General features: G+C 46.3%; 1 protein-coding gene across 2 annotated transcripts in view; it reads right to left on the minus strand.

The window, feature by feature from the left end:
• Nucleotides 1-20,667, minus strand: part of PDZRN3 (PDZ domain containing ring finger 3) — a 269,522-nt gene that overhangs the window by 46,532 nt on the left and 202,323 nt on the right. The window contains exon 1 of one of the 2 annotated variants that reach the window (XM_027523615.1): nucleotides 10,253-10,512. The exons of the other annotated variant lie outside the window; for it this stretch is intronic. Within the exon in view, the coding sequence (XP_027379416.1) occupies nucleotides 10,253-10,321 (69 nt within the window). The 5' untranslated portion in view covers nucleotides 10,322-10,512. Of the gene's footprint in view, nucleotides 1-10,252; nucleotides 10,513-20,667 lie in introns of those variants that run through there. 2 annotated transcript variants of the gene reach the window in all.

A 20,667-nucleotide genomic window follows, 5' to 3' on the forward strand; every position in this document is an offset into this window, starting at 1 on the left:
TATAGAAACAGGCAGACATGCAAACTCTTAAGAAATGTGTTTATAAAGACTCCGGCTCTGACTCTAGTCCTACAGATGTCTTCTCTTCTGTTACAACAAATGTTATGGTTTGGGAGAATTCTTTTGTGAGTGAAGAATGCTTTATGCTAAGAAAAAAATATAGCAGTGTTCTGTATTTTTTCATGATCTTTATATCTTATCAACCCCTCCCACCGTTACTATTCGTGATTTACTTTCCTTCAGAATTGGGGGAAGGGGAAGGCTTTAAAATAAGATATTTCTTCTTGAGTCTTTTATTAATATTTGCTTTTTATTAAATATTGACTAAGTTAAAAAACATCAAATATATATGTAACTATAAACAATGTTACAATGAAGACTTATAAACCTCCCACACATTTTGAGAAAAAGAACACTACCCACATGTCACCTTGACAGATTGAATATCTCACTTCCATGAATGATCAGAGCGCCATGAATAGCCAAGAATGTACCAAGGCGACTCTGGGAAGGCACCTGCTCTGTCAGGGATAAAAAATTACTGCAGGACTGTAGGAGGATACAACAGATGCCCTAAGATCAATACTGGTGCTCGGACAGGAAAGGAACCACAACCAGCCCCGACCATACAGGGAAGCTGGCACGACCCCGTGACTAGGAAGAGACAGGCTTTTCTCCAAGTGGCATTAGAAAATCCATATGAAAACATGAAGCTGGACTCCAACCTTACACCATATATAAGACGGGAACTGGAAAAGGTTAAATTTATATTAAACTTTTAAAAGAAAACAAAGGCCAGTAGCTCTATGACTTCAAGGTAGAGATCACGTTTGCCAACAGAGACTAAAAGCACAAACCGTAAGAAAAGACTATTTGATGACATTCAATTAAGGACTTTGGTCCATTGGAAGACAGCATAAAGAGAAGGGAAAGATATGTGACAAATGCAGAGAAAATGTTTAAAATTCATAACAGACAAGGGACTCGTATCTGGACTATTTTTAAAAATTCCCACAAGCCAAGAGAAGAAGATGCAAAATCCAATAGAGAGCTGGGCAAACCCTGAAGCGACACTTCACACAAAGAAAAATGAACTCAAAGAAGATGAAGATACACGTGAAAAAAAAAAATACAGTCGGCCCCCTGTAATTGCAGGTTTCACATCTGGGGATATGAAGAGCTGACTGCATTCACCGCACTACACCATTTTACAAAGAGGACTTGTGCATCTGTGGATTTGGGTGTCTGCAGGGGCTCCTGGAACGATTCCCTGAGGATACTGAGGGTGAGTGTGCTTAGCGTCATTTACAGTGTGAATAAAGCAGATTCAAACCAGAGTGAGCTACCTCTCCATGTTCGCTATGTGGGAAAGTTAAAAAGTCAGACAATACCAAGTGCTGACAGGGATGGGTGGCAATAAGAATCTCTACCAAGATGATGAGAAATAATTTGGCATTAGTGAAACTGAAAAGGTATATCCCCAAATGCCCTCCTTTCCTCCACATCCTGTCTTTTCATCCTCCCTGACTGCCTTTCTCCCTATTTCCTTCTTTCCACCCAGCCTACCACTCACCCACCTGCTGCTGCTGCTAAGTCGCTTCAGTGATGTCCAATTCTGTGTGACCCCATAGACGGCAGCCCACCAGGCTCCCCCATTCCTGGGATTCTCCAGGCAAGAACACTGGAGTGGGTTGCCATTTCCTTCTCCAATGCAGGAAAGTGAAAAGTGAAAGTGAAGTCGCTCAGTCGTGTCTGACTCTTAGCAACCCCATGGACTGCAGCCTACCAGGCTCCTCCGTCCATGGGATTTTCCAGGGAAGAGTACTGGAGTGGGGTGCCATTGCCTTCTCCACTCACCCACCTACCTACATGTAATTATGTATGTGTCTCCTAGAGCAGTGATTCTCTAAGGGTGGTACCCAGACTAGTAGCAACTAAAACCTCATGGTGATGCACATGAGGTGATGCACATGTTTTGACAGATCTCGCATGTGATTTATGATGCCTGTTCACTTTGAGAACCTGTCTTAGAGGGTTTTTTATGCCTTGAAACAGGTGTCAGAATGAAAGTTACAAAATGAGAGTCCATTTTCCTCTTCCACTGGTCTTTGCTATCCAGAAGGCAAAAAAATGAGACTATCCTTAATACCCAGGGAGTATAGTTGGGGGGAGGACAGGTAGACATTCACATACTCGGGGGTATTACACAGACAGGCTTATTTGGGGGGAGGTGATTTTGCAACACTTATAAAGAACCTCTAAAAACACTGATCCTCTGACAAAAGAACTAGAGGTGTGCCTAAAAGAACTATCTAAGATTGGCCAGTGATGTTAATTGACGGATATACAGTGAGATCGAGTCCTGCACCTTGAACATCCCCAGCAGTGGGGTCCGTGTATCATGAACTGTCACGAGGGTGACAGCTAACTGACTCATCATTACAAAGAAGTCCCTGATCAAACTTACTTCCCCCCAGTTTCAGAAAATCAAGATCCATTTGGCTAACAAGGTCCTTTATAAAAACACATTCTCTTCTGGCAGGAGGATTCTGCCTGCCATCATTCACATTATTCGGAATTATTTTCATTAGATTACCTTCCTGTTGACTACTGGGAAAGGGATGTTTGGAGGAGGAAGGTCTGTGGTTAGGGTGACACAGGATATCTCTGGAGCCTAGGGTGATTCTGACAAGGGCAATGGTTAAAAAAACACCCTGAAGGTTTGTGAAGTTTTATCTGTAAAACTTTCTGATTAGTAAATATGTAAACATGTCCTGATTAGTTATTGGTTATGTGTCAGGACTGGGTGTGTGTGTAGGTATATATCTTTTACAGACAGAATTTCACTTACCTACAAGTTTTCACTTGTAAACTAGAGAGTACATAAAAATCTACTTGAAAACTCTGCTTAAGCAAAATGAAGTAAACTTTTTGGTACTGACCTACAGATGGTTAAATTTTTGATCTGCATTTGAATGTCTGAAATGAAGAGATTGTCTTGCTGCCTACTTATCCAAAGGGCTTCCCTCATAGCTCAGTTTGTAAAGAATCCGCCTGCAATGCAGGAGACCCCAGTTTGATTCCTGGGTTGGGAAGATCCCCTGGAGAAGGGAAAGGCTACCCACTCCAGTATTCTGGCCTGGAGAATTCCATGGATTGTATAGTCCATGGGGGTCACAAAGAGTTGGCCACAACTGAGCGACTTTCACTTTCACTTTATCCAAAAGAAGACTTAAGAAAAACATCCTGCTTGATGACTAGTAAGACTGGGAAAGGGACCCCTTCCCAAAGTTCCCCAAGAGACACATGCAATGCAATATTCCCTTGGTGGAGAAATGGGAAAACGGGCCATTTGAAGTCGATGAATTCGCTCTTGATATGTTTCATGCTTGCCTCTCCACCACATAGCCCGACAGCATCTCACTAATATTATGACACCTGCCATACCACTGAAGGTGATACTGCCAGGAACACGGCTCTGCACACTTCAGAGAGGATGCTACGTCCCCTGCTGAGTCCCACAAGGCAGAGAAGGCATGAGGATTGTTCCGGCTCTGGTGGGCCTCTACTCAGAGCTGCTGACAGTATTCTTTTGCACCTCTGCCTCAACTTAGCCACGGCCTCTCCCTGCATTAATAATGCGGGTAAGAAAAGTCATTTATAAAAACTGCATTTGTTTTCACTCTGTGTGTCTGTTTCTGCCCGCCCCTGCAGGTGGGTGACAGGAGTGCAGCGAGCGGGCACAGCCCTCCCCTGTGACCCCGGGCTGCCTGCCTCAGGCCCTTGTGCAGCTGCATCTGTGGGAGCCATTAGAGGCTGGGGACCCGGGCTCATTTGTCACTGCAAACCTTTCCAGACCAAGGCGGGACCCAGTTGAGCCATTCCTCATTCAGAAGCTAATTTGTAAGTACGTCCTGATTAGTTATTGGTTATGTGTCAGGACCGGGGGTGTCACAGAGACCAGGCAGTGTCCCCACCTTCAGGTTTTCCTGGGTGCTGGAGACAAATGATAAGCAAGTTAATAAGTGTGTGAGCTGTGACAATGCCAGAAAGGAAATAAACTCCTCACAGAGGGGTCAACGCTGGCGGAGGTGGGGGGACCCTCAGATCAGGGGAGCTCTCGAGGGAGAGGGACATTTAAGCTGCAGCCTTAAGGATGAGTTAGTGAATTACATGGCAGAGGAAGGGAATGGGCCATGGGAAAGCCTTGGGAGGGAAGGAGGGTTCTGGGTACTGAAAGCAGCCTGTGGGGACCAGGGCAGGTGAGGAGGGGGAAGGAATGGAGCGTGAGGCTACGGAGCCATAGAGGAGGCCAGTGCAGAGCCCTGCAGCCTCAGGTAAATGGCTCCTCTTACACCAAGGGCACTGCGGAGCCAGGGAGCGAGGCACAGAGAAGCTCAGGGCTTAGCAGTTGCCTGGGTGAACATGTTGCCTGAATGAACGAAAAATGCCTGTCTGTATTCCTCTGCTCTCCCTCCTCACCTTCCTGGGTCCCAATCAGGGTCATCTCATCTAGCAGCTAGCTGTCTTTCAGGGTTCCTAACTAGTTCCCTTGTTTCTTTTCTTGCTCCTCAGCTCTCACCGACACATACAAAATCCAACATGTTCAGCCAGCCATGTGCTGAGTAAATGTGGTGATGAAACCCCCGGGAAGTCACAGTATAATAGAGGTGGTTCAATGAACAAAAACCCACAGACACGAAGTGGAAGGAGGTACAGGGATACAGTGATGCACAGGGCCTTGTGGGATGGCTCAGGGGAGGGATTCACGCGTGCAGACAGCATCATGGGAAGGCCCAGCGCAGGGATCCCGAGGTGCACAGGGCATCATGGGAAGGCCCAGTGCAGGGATCCCGAGGTGCACAGGGCATCATGGGAAGGCAAAGTGCAGGGATCCAGGGGTGCACAGGGCATCATGGGAAGGCCCAGTGCAGGGATCCAGAGGTGCACAGGGCATCATGGGAAGGCAAAGTGCAGGGATCCAGGGGTGCACAGGGCATCATGGGAAGTTCAGCAGAGGAATACAAGGGTGCGCATGGTCTCATGGGAACACTCAGAAGAATATCTAAGCTGGGTGGTAGTTAACTGGGCTTAGTTCTATGGGGAAAGCAGGACAACTCCTTTTTAGTTCCCCCATATCTTTCTACCTAAAAAAGAGACAGCAGGAAAGAGAGAAGTACGCCCTGTTCTAACCCTAAGCTATGCCTTTTCATTTCTTAACATAAAAGTGGCTTATGATCCATTGTTAACTGAAGAGAAAACAGCAGCTAGTGACAGTAAATGTCCATGCTGAAAGCAGTGACTTTCTCAACCATAGACAGGCGCCGTACTCATTAATAAAGGGCCCCCAGGTTGTCAAAGCAGGAGCAGGTGGGCTTTCTTTTTCCATACCTGCTTTGCTTAACTAACTCAGAAATTAGTTTAGCAACTTAGTTTGGTAAATTATTTCAGCAATTTAATTTAGTAAAGTGAAAGTGAAGTCGCTCAGTCGTGTCCGACTCTTTGCGACCCAGTGGACTGTAGCCTACCAGGCTCCTCTGTCCATGGGATTCTCCAGGCAAGAATACTGGAGTGGGTTGCCATGCTAAAACAGTTTTCAGAATCTACTGATACACTGTTTAAGCAAACACACTTCTAACTGCAGGAAAAGAATGCCAGGTTCGACGCTGCTGTGTAGAGGTCAAGTTTATGCCCATCTAATTTACCACCATTAACTTTGTACTAGAACTTCCCTGGTTCAGGTGGTAAGGAATCTGCCTGTAATGCAGGAGAGCTGGGTTTGATCTGTGGGTCGGGAAGATTCCCTGGAGAAGGGAGTGGCAACCCACTCCAGTATTCTTGCTTGGAGAATCCCATGGACAGAAGAGCCTGGTGGGCCACAGCCCATGGGTCTCAGTGGACTCACAGTTGCTTTTGCTTTAAAGCAGTAAACTCACCTAACTGAGTACTGAATGTAGCTAATTAAATATGAAAATAAGACTGTGTACTGTCAAGTTTCCAGAATAGTCCTTAAACTTGCAGATCTGTACTAGCATTTAGTACAGAAATCTGTTTTTTTTTTTTTTAACCAACTAACTTATCAATAGATTGACAGAGAAAGTGTCACAAAGACTTATATCTTTAGTTTTCTGGCAAGCTACAGTTACTGGGTGGAATTTTTGCTGTTCAAAAACCAACACTAATGGCCTAAAAAGGGCACAAATTCCTCTTCTATAGGATTCTTTGTTACTAAGAAGTAAAACAACAGGAGCTTTCTCAAATCATCTGTTCTAAAAGTTGCTTGGGGGAGGGGGGTCAATGAAAACTCTCGGTACCTCTCAAGCTCATTTCTCTCTGCTCACCGCTCCCCTCCCCACCCTGCCCCAATGTGAGGGGCCAGAGGCTCTATCAGGTCCAAAGGAGAGCAGGCTGCCAGCTGCCAAGCAGCACAGGTCCATCCCTGTGTGAGAATGTGGTGTCTGCATGAGAGCCCCACAAAGGTAAGGGCAAACTCAAAACGAACCCAAGTGCTGCATGTACACCGGTGAGCAACTTGATGAAGACGATGTATGCAAGAGAAGACTGCACAAACCTGGGAATCAGATGTGGCTCACAGCCCCATTCAGAAGTCCTTTGGGTTTCACTTTCTTCATCTTTGAAATGGGGATAGTAACATCACCTAGCTCCTGGTGCTGCTGTGGCAGAAATGCATGGTTGCCACGTAGCACAGCACCGGCATATAGTAAGCACTCAATAAACAATACTATAGAGTTTGGGATTGACATACACACACTACTATATTTGAAACAAACAAGAATCTGCTGTATAGCACATGGAACTAAGTTCAATGTCTTGTAATAACCTATACTAGAAAAGAATCTGAAAAAGGATACATACATACATATAACTGAATCACTTGGCTGTATACTTGAAATACTGTAAATCAAATATACTTCAATAAAAGAATAAAAATTAAAAATAATACTGTGGTTGCTGAAAGGAGCATCACTGTCATTTATCAATATTTTTATTTGCCATCTTGAAAATTTGCATGAAGGTTTTAGTGAATGTGTTAGTTGTTATAACTAACACCAGAATGACTTCTCTGTTGGGTCATCAAGCTGCAAAGGTCACTATTCTACTAAGAGTCTCTGGCTGACCTCAGAAGAGGTAGAAGGAATGAATGCTACCGCCTAGTGGATCACTGCTTCCCCGCCACCGCCCCCAACTCCAGGTCTCCATTTGTGAGAAGAGCCCCGTCAAAGCATCCACAAGCTGGCTTCCCCCTTGTCCTGAAGGAGCACTACTGGGTGGAGGGCTGGTGCCTGGCTTATGATGGTGTCACAGGCACAAAGCCAACCGAGGGGCAGACTTGCCCACCTCTGCTCACACATCCCCTACCTGACAACAGGTCATCAGCTTCAGATAGATTCTGACCGCAGCCCCAGAGCTGTGACGCTCCCTGTCATGCTATCCTGTGAATATGAGATCTCCCAGGCCAATTAATTTATCCAAGTGGAAGATTACAGCCCTCGATAACCTGAAAGAATCTTCCCTGTCCTTTCCGCTTCCCTGTCCTTCCACTTCAACAGTGCTTCTGAGTATTCTAAGTCACTCAAGGCAAGCAAAGGCTTTCCAAAGCATGAAGCAGTTGCTAAGTTAAATTTTAAATCTCTCACAGGCACGGGCCCTGTCGTGATGCTCCACAGGATGCCACAGTCACCATTAAAGCACAAAGCGCTGCTGTAACTCAGTTGATCTGACAATCCCAGGGTGGGCAGGAGGGGCATCTTGTACTCTCCATCGAAGAAGTCCACACATCCCCAAATATCTCAGGGCGTTCCTTAACACACAGCCTAGATCACTGGGATGCGTGCGCTTCTGCAGTGTCCTTTAATGACCGGGCAACTTTGTGTGTTTTTGGTGTTTTCCTATTGTGATTAAAGGTACAATAAGGTATGTTTGCAACAAGAGACATGGCCATTGTTCTGCATCATTAAGCTCACAGCAGTCCCAAAAAGAAACTGTGGGCAGCTTGCCAAAGGCCCTAATGAAGAGCATCTCTTTGAATTATCTCTGGATGAGGAAAGGATCAAGTCTGAGCCCCAGAATATTTGATCCTCTTTGTGTGGCTGTTACAAGGGCTTACTGAAGCCAGACACACTGGACCTTCTGCAACTGTAATTTATGGAAACCTTAATTTCTCTGCTCTAATAAGGCTTTGCATAATAAGAGCGGGAATGCAATTACTAATTCCTGCAAGTGTTTTGTGAATTCCTTTATGCTACGGTTCAGGACTCCCAAAGAATAGGAGAAAGGGGGGTTTTACTTAGTTGGCACAAGGGTAATGGGTCTGAAAAGTAGTTTGAGTTTCCTGAAAATAAATCTGCATGGCTTCCTAAATTGCTGACAAAGTGGATTCCGGATGAAAGTCATTTATCAGCAATTTACTGCATGGTGCTCTGGCCAGAAATATTACCACATAAATTCACCTAGTAACAAACAAACACACAACACCCAGGCTTTCTCTTTTTGGGGGCTGAGGGGGAAGAGCCCAAATAACACAGATGAATAAAGCACAGGTTAATGCAGATTTGCAGAAAATGTGGTAGGATTACCTTTTGGAGGGTGTCAGTTTAATAATGACATCTACAGCAATGTATGTGAAATAGTATTTTCATGCATTGATGGTTAAAACAACAAAAAAAAGCAAGCTATTAATACTACATTTTTATGCAGAGTTTTTATCTCATATGCATCAGCGAGCATCTGTATATAATCACCTTGGTGATGGTTCTGTTGTTCTACTTGCTTCACTTCTAAGTGCCTTACTCGCTGAGAAGCGGGGCTCACTGCACATGATAACTTGGCAAATATAGGATTACAACATCAACGTATGATAACATGAGAGCCAGATCTCCAGGGGCAATAGCGCTTCTACCCAGACCTCCAAAGTGCCCCTGGACTGCTCTGAAAGGAGGAGAATGCAGCACATCCCTGAGCGTCAGAAGCATTATTTCCAAAATCTATTTAAGATGCTTGTTTTTTGAAAGGTATGTGCCACAGAGGAGAGTGGCCTGGGTGCCTAAGCCCCAAAAGATTTGTTTTGACCCTCTCTATGCCTCAGTGCAGAAACACACACACACACACACACACACACACACACACACACACAGCCCTCTTTCATTTACTCAGAGTTACTCTATCTAGACTTTTGTCCATAGAGGCAGCCAACTCACAAATCTTGCTGTATATTTAATGTTAAGCGCCCTCTGCTGGCGCGTGCAAAAATAGCACCCAATCGACAGCTAACCAAATTTTAAGTCTAGCTCCTTTCAAGAATTTATTAACATGCCATTTATTATGAAAATCAAACAAGCACCTTTTTTTCTCACCAACAGCGTTCTTCTAATGTGCTAGTGTTAAAATTCCTTTGTAACAAGATTATGATTTTTTTTTGATTAGCAGAGAAAATTTTGAAGGAGTTAGAATGATTTAAGGGGAAAAATCTCTTAAACTGTCAGGTATAATGGTGTGAAAATCTCCTAGTACAAGGGAAGACTGAAGCGTTAGTAAGCACTCAACATGAAGATAAGGTAAGTTCTCTGAATTGTGCTGTAAATACCCCATTTCATCTCCACTGAAATTTCCCACTGGTGATGCTGCAGAAGTTTAGAGAAGCCATACGCGGTGGATGACAGCAGCCAAGACCACGCCACTCGCTCTGGAAGTTCTTCAACTTTTCACAGGGGCAGGTATAGACATGGCAAGTGTGAAGCGTGAATCTGAACCACATGTCCTGTGACGAGAAGCTACTCATAGACTGAAGTCTGCGGTAGAGACCCGTGCTGTCCTGAAAGGAGAGCCTTCCAACTATTTGTAAACAGAGACAAAACCGGGCCAACATTAATCATCCTCCACGTCTCCCACAACTTGTTCAAAGGGTGTGTGACCACGCGCTGACCCTGCCTAGGACATCTGTCCGCCACTCCGGAGAAAGTGGGCGGTGGAAACAGCTTTGGAACATTGCAGCTTGAAACATACTTTACGATCCTCAACATCTATTTAAATACTCAAATACAGGCACCCAGGGGCCACTGTCAAGGAAATCACCTAAGAGACTTCATAGAAAACACAGAAATGTCAGAAGGGCTGTTTCGTTTCAAACATACACACACACCCACGTGCAGAAACCCCCAGTTCCTTTCCCAGGAGCTATGCTCAGCCAGGTGACTGCCCGGCCACTCCCACAGGCTAAGAGGCAGCGCGTTACCTGACAAACTTCGTAGAGTAGTTTGTACTGCTCCTCCGGCTTCTGCAGGCTGCACAAACTGCATCCCATGTTTAGAGAAGTGGCAGAGGCAGGCTGCAGGACTCGCCGGCGCCCGGGAGGAGCAGCGCTCTCAGCGTGCAGGCATGAAGGTGTCCTCGGAGAGCCTCAGGTGCCAGGTGCTGCGACGCTGCAGGCTGGCGGTGCTCCTGGAGGCTTCCAACAACTCTGCTCCCTTCCACGCTCCCCTTCTTTCCCTCGCAGCAGCACGCACACACGCACACAGACATACAGACACACACTCAAGCGCGCGCGCGCGCGCACACACACCACTCCCTCCTCTGAGTGATTCTGGCAGCTGGATTGTGGTCCAATGCACGCGCTATATATACTGCCACTCATGCATATTAATCAGCCCTCATTGACTATTCATAACAGACAATGATACAGAAGCTATAATTGCCAACTATGACAGTTGAAATTTCTCTAATTAACAAGCAAGTGCTCCAGTGGCAGGGAATAATAAAAGACACTAACAATTTTGCAAGCCATTTTCTGGCAGTTACCAATAAACATGACTGCTTGTTGAGCTGGGTCTCTGAGGATAATCCCTAATGCACTGAAGCTAAGTAGAGATTCGTTTTTAAATATACCATAAAATTTGTGATGATATAAAATGTATTTAATGCTGCAAATAATGATGGCATATTAAATGGGTTTTATGGAATGGACATGTTTGGAATCACATTCCTAGGACATGTAGTGCTTTACTAAGATGCGGGAATAATCTTCCACATATGAATAAAATATAAAAATTTAAATTGTGAAATATATGCGTGAGTATGCAAAATAACCAGAGGGGAATAAGGACAGAGGCTGCCTGATAGGTGAGCAAGCAGATAATCACTGCTAAGGTGCATTTTCAATTCCCAAAGCGTAAAGTTATTTGTGAAAGGGCTGCCGGGCTAACTGGAAGGTGGAGAAGCAGCCCATCTCCTGCCACAGCCACAGCCACAAAGCCCATATCAGAGCTCATGCCGTGGAGCTAAGTGTCACTGGCGACTCCAGATCTGTCTTTAATGCTCCAGATCTGCTCAGACTTCTGTAGCTTTGCCCTGTGCTCAGTCTCCAAGCAAGGTGAGCACAGACAGGACTGAAGAATTTGGGTCTTTGCTGCCTTGCTTCTTGCCTCCCTTTCATTCAGCCTCTGAACTACTATGTAAGTTTGACGGCTTTAAAAAAACCCAAACAAAAACTGTGTCTTTATAAACAATCATCCCACTGCCAGACCACAATGTGGTGGTCCCATCTTCTCAGCCCAAATGGGTGATGTTGACAATTCTCACAAGTGCTTCCTTCCACAGCCTTCACCTCCTTCATTTTGTAAAGGTTGAACTGTTTCTCAGAACGACTCCCACGTCTCATGTCAGAGAGGCAACAGGGAACCTGAAGAATAAAGCTCCCTTTCTCCGGGAATCAAGTAACCCCTGCAATGTGAGTAAACCAGTCCCAGTGAACTTTGGCTTGTGCTAGCAGCACAAGCTACTGGTCCCATTTCTTGGACCTGGAAGGTGAGGCACAGGGATGGGGCTGGATCAGCTAATGGCCTGGCTATCTGGAAGGGGAGGAAGGGAGGGCTTTATCTCAAGCCCTCGCCTGGGCAGGGACAGCGAGCTGAGGTGTGGCAGCAGATAAAGGAAGCCACAGATGGCACTGGGCCATGGCAGGGACCTCTGACTGCCTTTAATGATGGGAAGGGTCTCATGGACCCATGAGTAACTCATGGAGCCCCATTTCCCATCTCCAAACAGGTATAATACGAACTACCGTGCAGAGTTTTGCTGCCAGGATGTGAGAAAGCAAGCGACTCAAGCCAAAACCAGAGGCCATGTCTGTTCACCCCCGGCCTCATCTGCGGAACCTTCCGTCAGGAAGTCTGTTCTCTTCCAGCCCACAGTAGACTGCAGATGGGCCCAACGTCCACTCTCACCCAATTCATGTCAGGAGCCTCCTGCCCCACGCTCTGCATCCTCTCATTCTCCCCTCCCAATTTACTCTCCACATGCCAGGCTATTATTTGTGTATGCATGTGTGCTAGGTCACTTCAGTCATGTTCGACTCTGTGCGACCTTATGGAATATAGCCTGTCCACGGGATTCTCCAGGCAAGAATACTGGAGGGGGTTGCCGTGCCCTCCTTCAGGGGATCTTCCCAACCCAGGGATTGAACCTGCATCTCTTATGTCTCCTGCACTGGCAGGGATTCTTTACCACTAGTGCCACCTGGGAAGCCCAGGCTATTCTTTACGAAGCAGAAATCAGATCACTTCTTTTGTGGGCTTTACCAACCTAGATAGCATATTGAAAAGCAGAGACGTTACTTTGCCAACAAAGGTCCGTCTAGTCAAGGCTATGGTTTTTCCAGTGGTCATGTATGGATGTGAGAGTTGGATGGTGAAGAAAGCTGAGCGGCGAAGAATTGATGCTTTTGAACTGTGGTGTTGGAGAAGACTCTTGCGAGTCCCTTGGACTGCAAGGAGATCCAACCAGTCCATTCTGAAGGAGATCAGCCCTGGGATTTCTTTGGAAGGAATGATGCTAAAGCTGAAACTCCAGTACTTTGGCCACCTCATGTGAAGAGTTGACTCATTGGAAAAGACTCTGATGCTGCAAGGGATTAGGGGCAGGAGGAGAAGGGGACGACAGAGGATGAGATGGCTGGATGGTATCACTGACTCGATGGACGTGAATCTGAGTGAACTCCAGGAGTTGGTGATGGACAGGGAGGCCTGGCGTGCTGCAATTCATGGGGTCGCAAAGAGTCGGACACGACTGAGTGACTGAACTGAACTGATCTAAACTGAAAGATCCTTCAGTAATGTCTTGTCACACTTGAATTAAAAAAATCTCCTCCAGGACCTCCAGTGCCCTGTAAAATCTGTTTCTTACCCACTGATCATTCCATCCCCATCAACCCCTCCTCAACCCCACACGGGTGCTGTTTTCTCTCCCAGCAAGCCAGGTCCTTCCTCAGGGTCCCTGCATATGAAGTTCCCTCCACTGGAACAGCTCCTCCCCTTCTCCTGCCCACTCAGCACACCCATCTCAGCTCAAATGAAGACTGCTTAGAAAAGCTTCGGCCGGACACCTTGTATGAATTTCTTTCTCAGCTCTCCAAACTGTCATTTCAACCCAATCATTTCCATTGCATCACTCTACACAGTACTGAATGATCCCGCCCACACATGCTGATTTGCTGTCGGTCTGTCTCCCTATCTAGGGATTTCAGCATCCCAAGGGCAGGGCCTGGGTCTGAATTTCAATCATAGACCGGGCCCATGAGGGTGCTTGGGAAACACGTACTCTTTTATCAGAATGACTAGATAAGGCTGGCTCTGCAGTCTCACCAACTCATCAGTTACACCGCAAATTGGAACTGCCACATAAGGAGGAAAACGGTCCCCATGAGGGTATCATGTTTGCATTCCTTCTCCAATCTTGTGGGCCTTTACATTATTATTTTTTGGCAAGGTGTAGTGTTTCACAATTAGTTTTTTTCTCATTTTTTCCCTGTACATCCCCAAATTAGTGAAGAAATAGGTCCTGGCTAAATGGATGGGGAACTTTTGCCAATCCTTCTCTTCTTGGGTAGAAAACTTCTAAATCTCAGCCACAAGCCAGGAGAGCTTTATTGCATACTACCCTGTACTTTACAGCAGTGTTTCTCAAACACTGGGGCTTAGGAATCCTTCACACTCTTCCAAAAAATTCACTGACACTCTCCCCACAGGGCCATTGTGTATGTGGGTTATGTCTACTGATATGTACCATGTTAGAGGTGATTAAATTTTAAAATACTTACTCCTTAATTCATTTAAAAGAGCAATAACAAATTCATTACATATTAATATAAGTCACATTTTTGGAAAAGCTACTATATTTTCCAAAACAAAAGAATTTTTTGAGAAGAATGGCACTGTTTTACAATGTCATAAAACTATGTCTCGCTAGATTAAAGGCAGCTGGCCTTTCGCGTGGATTCTGCATTCAGTCCTTTCTGATACAGTGTCATAGAGGAGTGGCTAGAAAACTCCACAGTACTGTATATAAATCAAGGAACGAGTGTTTGAGAAACACTGCTGTAAAGTACAGGGTAGTATGCAATAAAGCTCTCCTGGCTTGTGGCTGAGATTTAGAAGTTTTCTACCCAAGAAGAGAAGGATTGGCAAAAGTTCCCCATCCATTTAGCCAGGACCTATTTCTTCACTAATTTGGGGATGTACAGGGAAAAGATGAGAAAAAAACTAATTGTGAAAGTAACATCTTGGTATTTTTATGAAAATAGTTTTACCCCTCAGCGGGGTCTGAGTCACACTCTGAGAATGGCTGCTTTAGAAGGATGTGCCTGTGAGCTGAGTGTCTAAGAGCCTCCTGCTTGTGGGGAGGGAGAGAAGAAGAGTAGAGAAGATATTCATTCAAATTCAATTCAGGGTTGGTTTTGCATCTGCTCTTGTGATTAATGATGTATTATTTGAAATCAACAATGCAAAGCGCTCATGTACCCGTTATGGTCCAAACAAGACTTTGTTGGGATAATCTACCTTAAAACCACCCTTTACTTTGCAAAACCATCCAGGGCATCTGGAATACAGTTTTGCTTTCAAAACATTACTTTCATAGAGTAAGTAAGAAGCGCACTGTGAAGGGAGGCTCACCTATTTTGCGCCATTCACCAGGCATTTCACGCTGTGGATACTAAAGGCACGGGCAGTCTGTGAGCGACAGGAAGTTATTTACACCAGAACTCTTTCTGAGAAAACAGCTGTCCCAGTAAAGATGGAAACTACTGGCTGCACAAAAGCACACACTGTCTGCCGAAGATGCTGAACACCCTTTCCAAGTTAGTCATCGCATCACTGCAAAGTGCTCCCTGGGCTCAGGAGCGCACAGGGCACTCTCCTCCCTCTGCTCCATCTGACGCCCGCCTCTTCCTGCCTTCATGGAGATGAAATCTACAGTGCAAAGGAGTGTCACCGAGGAATACACAGAGACTGACGGACAGAATGGACACATACAGAAGGGGCTCAAGGTGCCCCGGGAATATCCTTTACAATCATCCTTTGAACTTCCCTAAGTCACCGGGACTGCTGCAGGAGTCAGCAGATGAAGACATCAACTCACATTCACTTAATTGCAGAATCATCTACCGAATTCAAGCCTTATTATTTCCCGCACACAGACAGGGGTGTTTACTCATCTATTCACCTGGAATGTGGCGTTTTCTTGTTTCCCCCAGTGTCTGATGAGCCCAGGTCTCATCCAACTACACCTTTCAGCCGAATTCTGTGTTCTTCTGGGAAGAGCCATGTCCCAAAAAAGCAGAGATGACAGGGCCAAGCAGGAACCAAGTCCACATGGAGCAATGGGGTCTCTCCAGGACCAGTCAGCTACTCAAGGGACACATTTCAGCTACCCCCAGTATCTGGAGGACCCCTGGGCTCTTTCCAGCTTTTTCCTGGATCACACTGATTCACTAACTTGGCTTCTTGCTGCTTTGAACCTCACTCTCACTTCAATCCCTGTCTTACACTGTGGCTTGAATAATCCTACACCTACACCCACCCCCACCCACACATCCTCCACCCCCGAAACACCCTCAAGATGTGGTCCAAGCCCTGAGCGTGTGCTTCTACGCTACTCTGACCTCGCCTTTCCCCTCTATTGTCCAAATGGACAAGGAAGCCTGCTCCTGCCTCCAGAAGATCAAGGCCATAAACCTGGAAAAAGCACTTTTTATGCCTGCTAGGGTCTGAGTGTTTGTGTGTCCCCAGATTCTTATGTTAAAATCTGAATGTCTCCTGTGATGTTGTTAGGAGGTGGGCGTTGGGAGAGCCTTGGGTCATGAAGGTGGAGCCTTCCTCAATGGGAGAAGAGCTCTGCTAAAGAGCTTCCCTGGTGGCTCAGTGGTAAGAAACTGCCTGTTGTGCAGGAGACTCGAGTTTGATTCCTGGGTTGAGATCCGCTGGAGAAGGGAATGGCAATCCACTCCAGTATTCTTGCCTGGAGAATTCCATGGACAGCAGAGCCTGGTGGGCTACAGTCCACGAGGTCGCAAAGAGTCTGACACGACTCAGCAACTCAACAACAGCTCTGATAAAAGCCACCCACAGAACGCCCAGTTCCTTCACCACATGATGATACATGTCAAAGTCTGTGACCTAGAAGCAAGCCCTCACACATTGCACGGACTTCCAACCTCCAGAACCGAGAGCAAAACATTTCCGCTGTTTACAAGCCACACAGTCTATGCTACTTTATTATAGCTGCCTAAACACACTAAGACAGCACCTTCAGGATAAAAACTGTTCCCACAAGCACCCTACTAGTTATGGCCAGGGATTCAAAACCACCATCTGTTCAGGAAACAGGCTAGTAACTTCTAGTTAAACCTCCTCTTCATCAGGGAGACTTTTCCACAGCTTGTCTGAACCCCGTTTAGTGAGTTCTTCAACTGATTCTTGAATAAAAAGTAAGAATTGCTAGAAAGCTAAGTGTGGATGGAAACATCACAGCTAAGAGAAAAAGCAACTTCAAAGATGTCAGAACACACAGAGAAATGTCAGATGAGTTGAAAGACTACATCATAGCATCTATGAGTGCTGTTTTACTTCTGAAAAGCTACCTAAGCTCAGAACATCTGCTCAGGACTTCAGATCATTTTTTTAAATGAAAGGATATTTTCCCCTTGCGGTGCTGCTGTCCTGAGGGCATTCTCTGGGGGTACCAGGTGCCTGATGACCATCCTGGGTGCTGGAGACAGTTTGCTGTTTCCACTGGGAGAGGTTTGGAGAGAAGGTACCTGCTAGGCCCCTTGGGGGAGGGGGATGCAAGAGGAGGAGGGGTCAGAGCAGCCTGGCCATGGCTGCTGCTCAAAGCCCACGTGGAGGCTGAATTCCTGAGTGAGTCATCTCAGTGACCCCAGACATGCTGAGAAAACATCTGACCCCCAAGGAGCCTTTTACTCTGAACCTGTGACCCCGGCCAGGTTCCCAGTGATGCTGGAGGTTATCTCGGTCCCACAGTGATCCCGGGGGGTCTTCTCCAACTACTGGACGTGAGAGCATTCCTGACAGCGAGAAAAAAGATTAGAGAAGGTCAGGAGTCCAGGCGGGAGAGATGTAAGAGGAGATGTGACATAGACGCATGCTGACATGGAGATGAGCAGTGACTGCAGAGGACGTCGGGACAGGATGTGGGGGAATTAACACGGGGACCACGCACATCCTTCAAAGTCCTGGGTGGCTCAAGCCTGGCTTAGCTGTGAGGACAGACTCAGATGAGAGAGAAGGAAAGCAAGTGACAGACAGCACTTAACAGCCTTGACCAAGACAACTGGAGCACAGGAAACGGGGGATAGAGTCAGGATCTCAGCAGAAGGACACATGGAAATGGCGCTAGGAATGTTATCAATGATTCACAGAAAAGACTAGAACAACAGGCTGGAAAAAATGTACATGAAGAAGCAGGTGAACATTATAAAACCGTGGAGAGACCGAGGAGGAGATGTGATCTCATTAAGTAAAAACATAACTTAGAGGTTACAGACTGCCTGACAGAACAGTGTGGATTGGGTGATAATCCAATAAACTGGGAGTTTTTACCTAAATGTGTAGAGTTTTTTTTTTTTTTTTACATCTTTTGATACATTTTCCAGGTCTTGCACAGAGGGCCTTGCAGCCCCATACGACAAACATGAGCAGGTACAGAGCCCAGGCTGTCACCGAGGGATGGTCCCCCTTTTCTTCTCGGGCCTCCTCACTGGCAGTCTAAGCGGGTGTTGCACCGAGGTGCTCAGGCCCCTGTGATGTTGGTTTAAATACAAAATTTCAGAGTCTGGGGACTTTACTGGTGGTCCAGTGGTTAAGGCTCTTGACTTTCACTGCAGGGAGCACTGGTTTGATGCCTGGTCAGGGAACTAAGATCCCACATGCCACATGGCCAAAACAAACAAATGGAGTAGATGTATGTATGTGCATAACTGACTCTACATACAACTGAAACTAACACACACTGTACATCAACTATACTCCAATAAAGATTTAAAAGATCAGCACATGCTCATTTAAAGAAAAAGTCTGGGTATAAGACCACAGGTGGAGACTATAGGCCGGGCTGCGGGCTGACCCACCTTCCGCCTGCACCTGGGCAGGTGGTGAGCTCATTGCGGGGTGGGGAGGTGTGGGAATCAGGCTGCTCCCAGCACGGCAGCTCCAGCCCAGGGGTGGTGGGAGGGAAGCAGCATGGGAGTCATCGCCATGGGTGCAAATAAAAGTCTCACTCCATGCCTTCCTCCTCTTGACTCACTGCCTCCTTATGAATGAGTGGCCGTGAGCCAGGCACTGAGATTGAGTGACGGACACAAAACAGAAGCCCTGCCCTCAGGGAACAGCCTCTCTGCACCTGACTTGTGGCCTCTCTAGTATGACAGGTGCTCTAAGCTCACAAATGACCGTTCCACTGTCAAATCTCAGCCGTCCCTTAGTCTTTGGCCTGGGCAACTCTTCTGCAGCATCTTTCCACTCAGAGTCTTCCTGTGTTGACATCTGTGTGCTCCAAACTTCTAGCCGGAGGGAGCCACCATGATTTTTGATGTATTATCCTCAACATTATTTACTTGATACTTTTCTGTAAAGCTATTCAGTAGGTTTTGTTTAAACGTAAGTATTTTCAAGTGAAATCTAATCCTGACTATAAATGGGAAACCCTTGTGCCTGGCTGTGTATGAAAATTACAGCGCACATTACCATCTGAATTTCAAAAGAAAAAAGGGGTTCATTCTCAACATCACAAATTCTTCTGGTGTCCCACCATGTTTACCACGCTGTGTGGAAGGTACATCCATTTGCTGCTGAACTTCAGCCTCACTGGGACCTTGCCCACATCTCTTTTGCCAGTCTTTTCTATCTCCGCCCCACCCCTCCAGGTAGACATTCCCAACCTCCTCACTTCCATTACTGAGGCTGTGAGCTCTAACCAGCACACCCTCTGCACAAACCTCTGCTGTTGAAATCTGAACTCCCTCCTTCAAATCCCATTCTTCTTCAGACCAAACCCCAACTTCTCCATCATAGTTTCTCTCTCACTCCTGGGGGCAAGTCTGTCTGTCTTCCGAATCAGTGAGTTCAAGCTGGCAAAAGATTACACTAAGAATCTGGGATAGAATGGTGACTGTGGCCAGCTCCTTCCTTCTAAGAGACAAGCTGCAAGGTCCCAGAGAGACAAACTCTGCCATGTTTTATGACCAATAAATAGCTTCATTACAGTGAGTAATCAACAAGCCACCATTTACAGAACATCTGTGCTCCACATCGCACCAGCTGAGGGGATATGAAAAAAAAAAATGGTCAAACTTTGTCTCTATATTCAAGGAACTCACTACTTTTTCTGGAAGACAGGACTGAACTGTGAATTGGCGGGTAGAGGGGAAGTCAGAGCTGCAGTCAGGAACCCGAGACACACTCCTCCTTATAACCCCACTGGGGCAACTACAGCAAAGCTCCTGGGGACCACGCTTCTGGGTCTGGTGTGGTTACTCCAGCCACAGAGGCTGGAGCAGCTGCAATGTGAGCTGGCTGTTGTAAGATAGAGGGAATTTGGACCTACAAAGAAACAGTGCAGGCTAGAGTCTGGATGTGTCGGGGGCACTTCCTGCTGGAGATGAAGCTGGGTGCCTGAAAAAGGCAAGCCCACAGGAACGATGGTCTGGAAGGCAAAGGGATGCTGGGACAAGGTGATGTCTGAGAAAGTGGCCTGGGACAGGTGTGCCTGTTCGTGCAAAGTGGGGAAGGTACAAATTGGCAAGAGGGTGAACACCAGGGTAGAGCTCACATCTGAATTCAGAACTAGGGGTTCCAAGGGGCAAATCACTTTGTACTTTCTTTGGCGGATGTCAGGTGGAATGATAGCCATTAGTGGCTCTGGGAAATCCAGGTTCTCTCTTTCATTCCTGGTCACATCTTTGGACTCAGGACATGCCCCTGTATCAGACTATCCCTTCCGACAGCCTGTAATTGAGCCACAGGCTACAGGACTCTTCGTATCTGAAGGACCTTGGAGGACAGAAGCAGCATGAGCTGGATGGATGACTTGGCCACTAAGCAGACGCTTGTTCAATATTTTAAAATCACTCAGAAGATAAACAGGTCACTGCGACGGAGAGACTTACTTGAGGGGGAAAAAAAAAAAAAGCAGTGCAAAGTGAGGCTTCATAATTCACCTGTTCCTATAAGGTTCATGTGCTATCAAGTCTGAAATTACTTACCAGGCTTCTATCCTGGATTTACTTTCTATATAAAAATGCACTTTGACGAATAAGTAAGTAAACACTATTATGACCAATGGTTGGTTTTAAGAGAAAAA

This window comes from Bos indicus x Bos taurus, chromosome 22 (genome assembly GCF_003369695.1).
Source record: "Bos indicus x Bos taurus breed Angus x Brahman F1 hybrid chromosome 22, Bos_hybrid_MaternalHap_v2.0, whole genome shotgun sequence".
Lineage (NCBI taxonomy): Eukaryota > Metazoa > Chordata > Mammalia > Artiodactyla > Bovidae > Bos > Bos indicus x Bos taurus.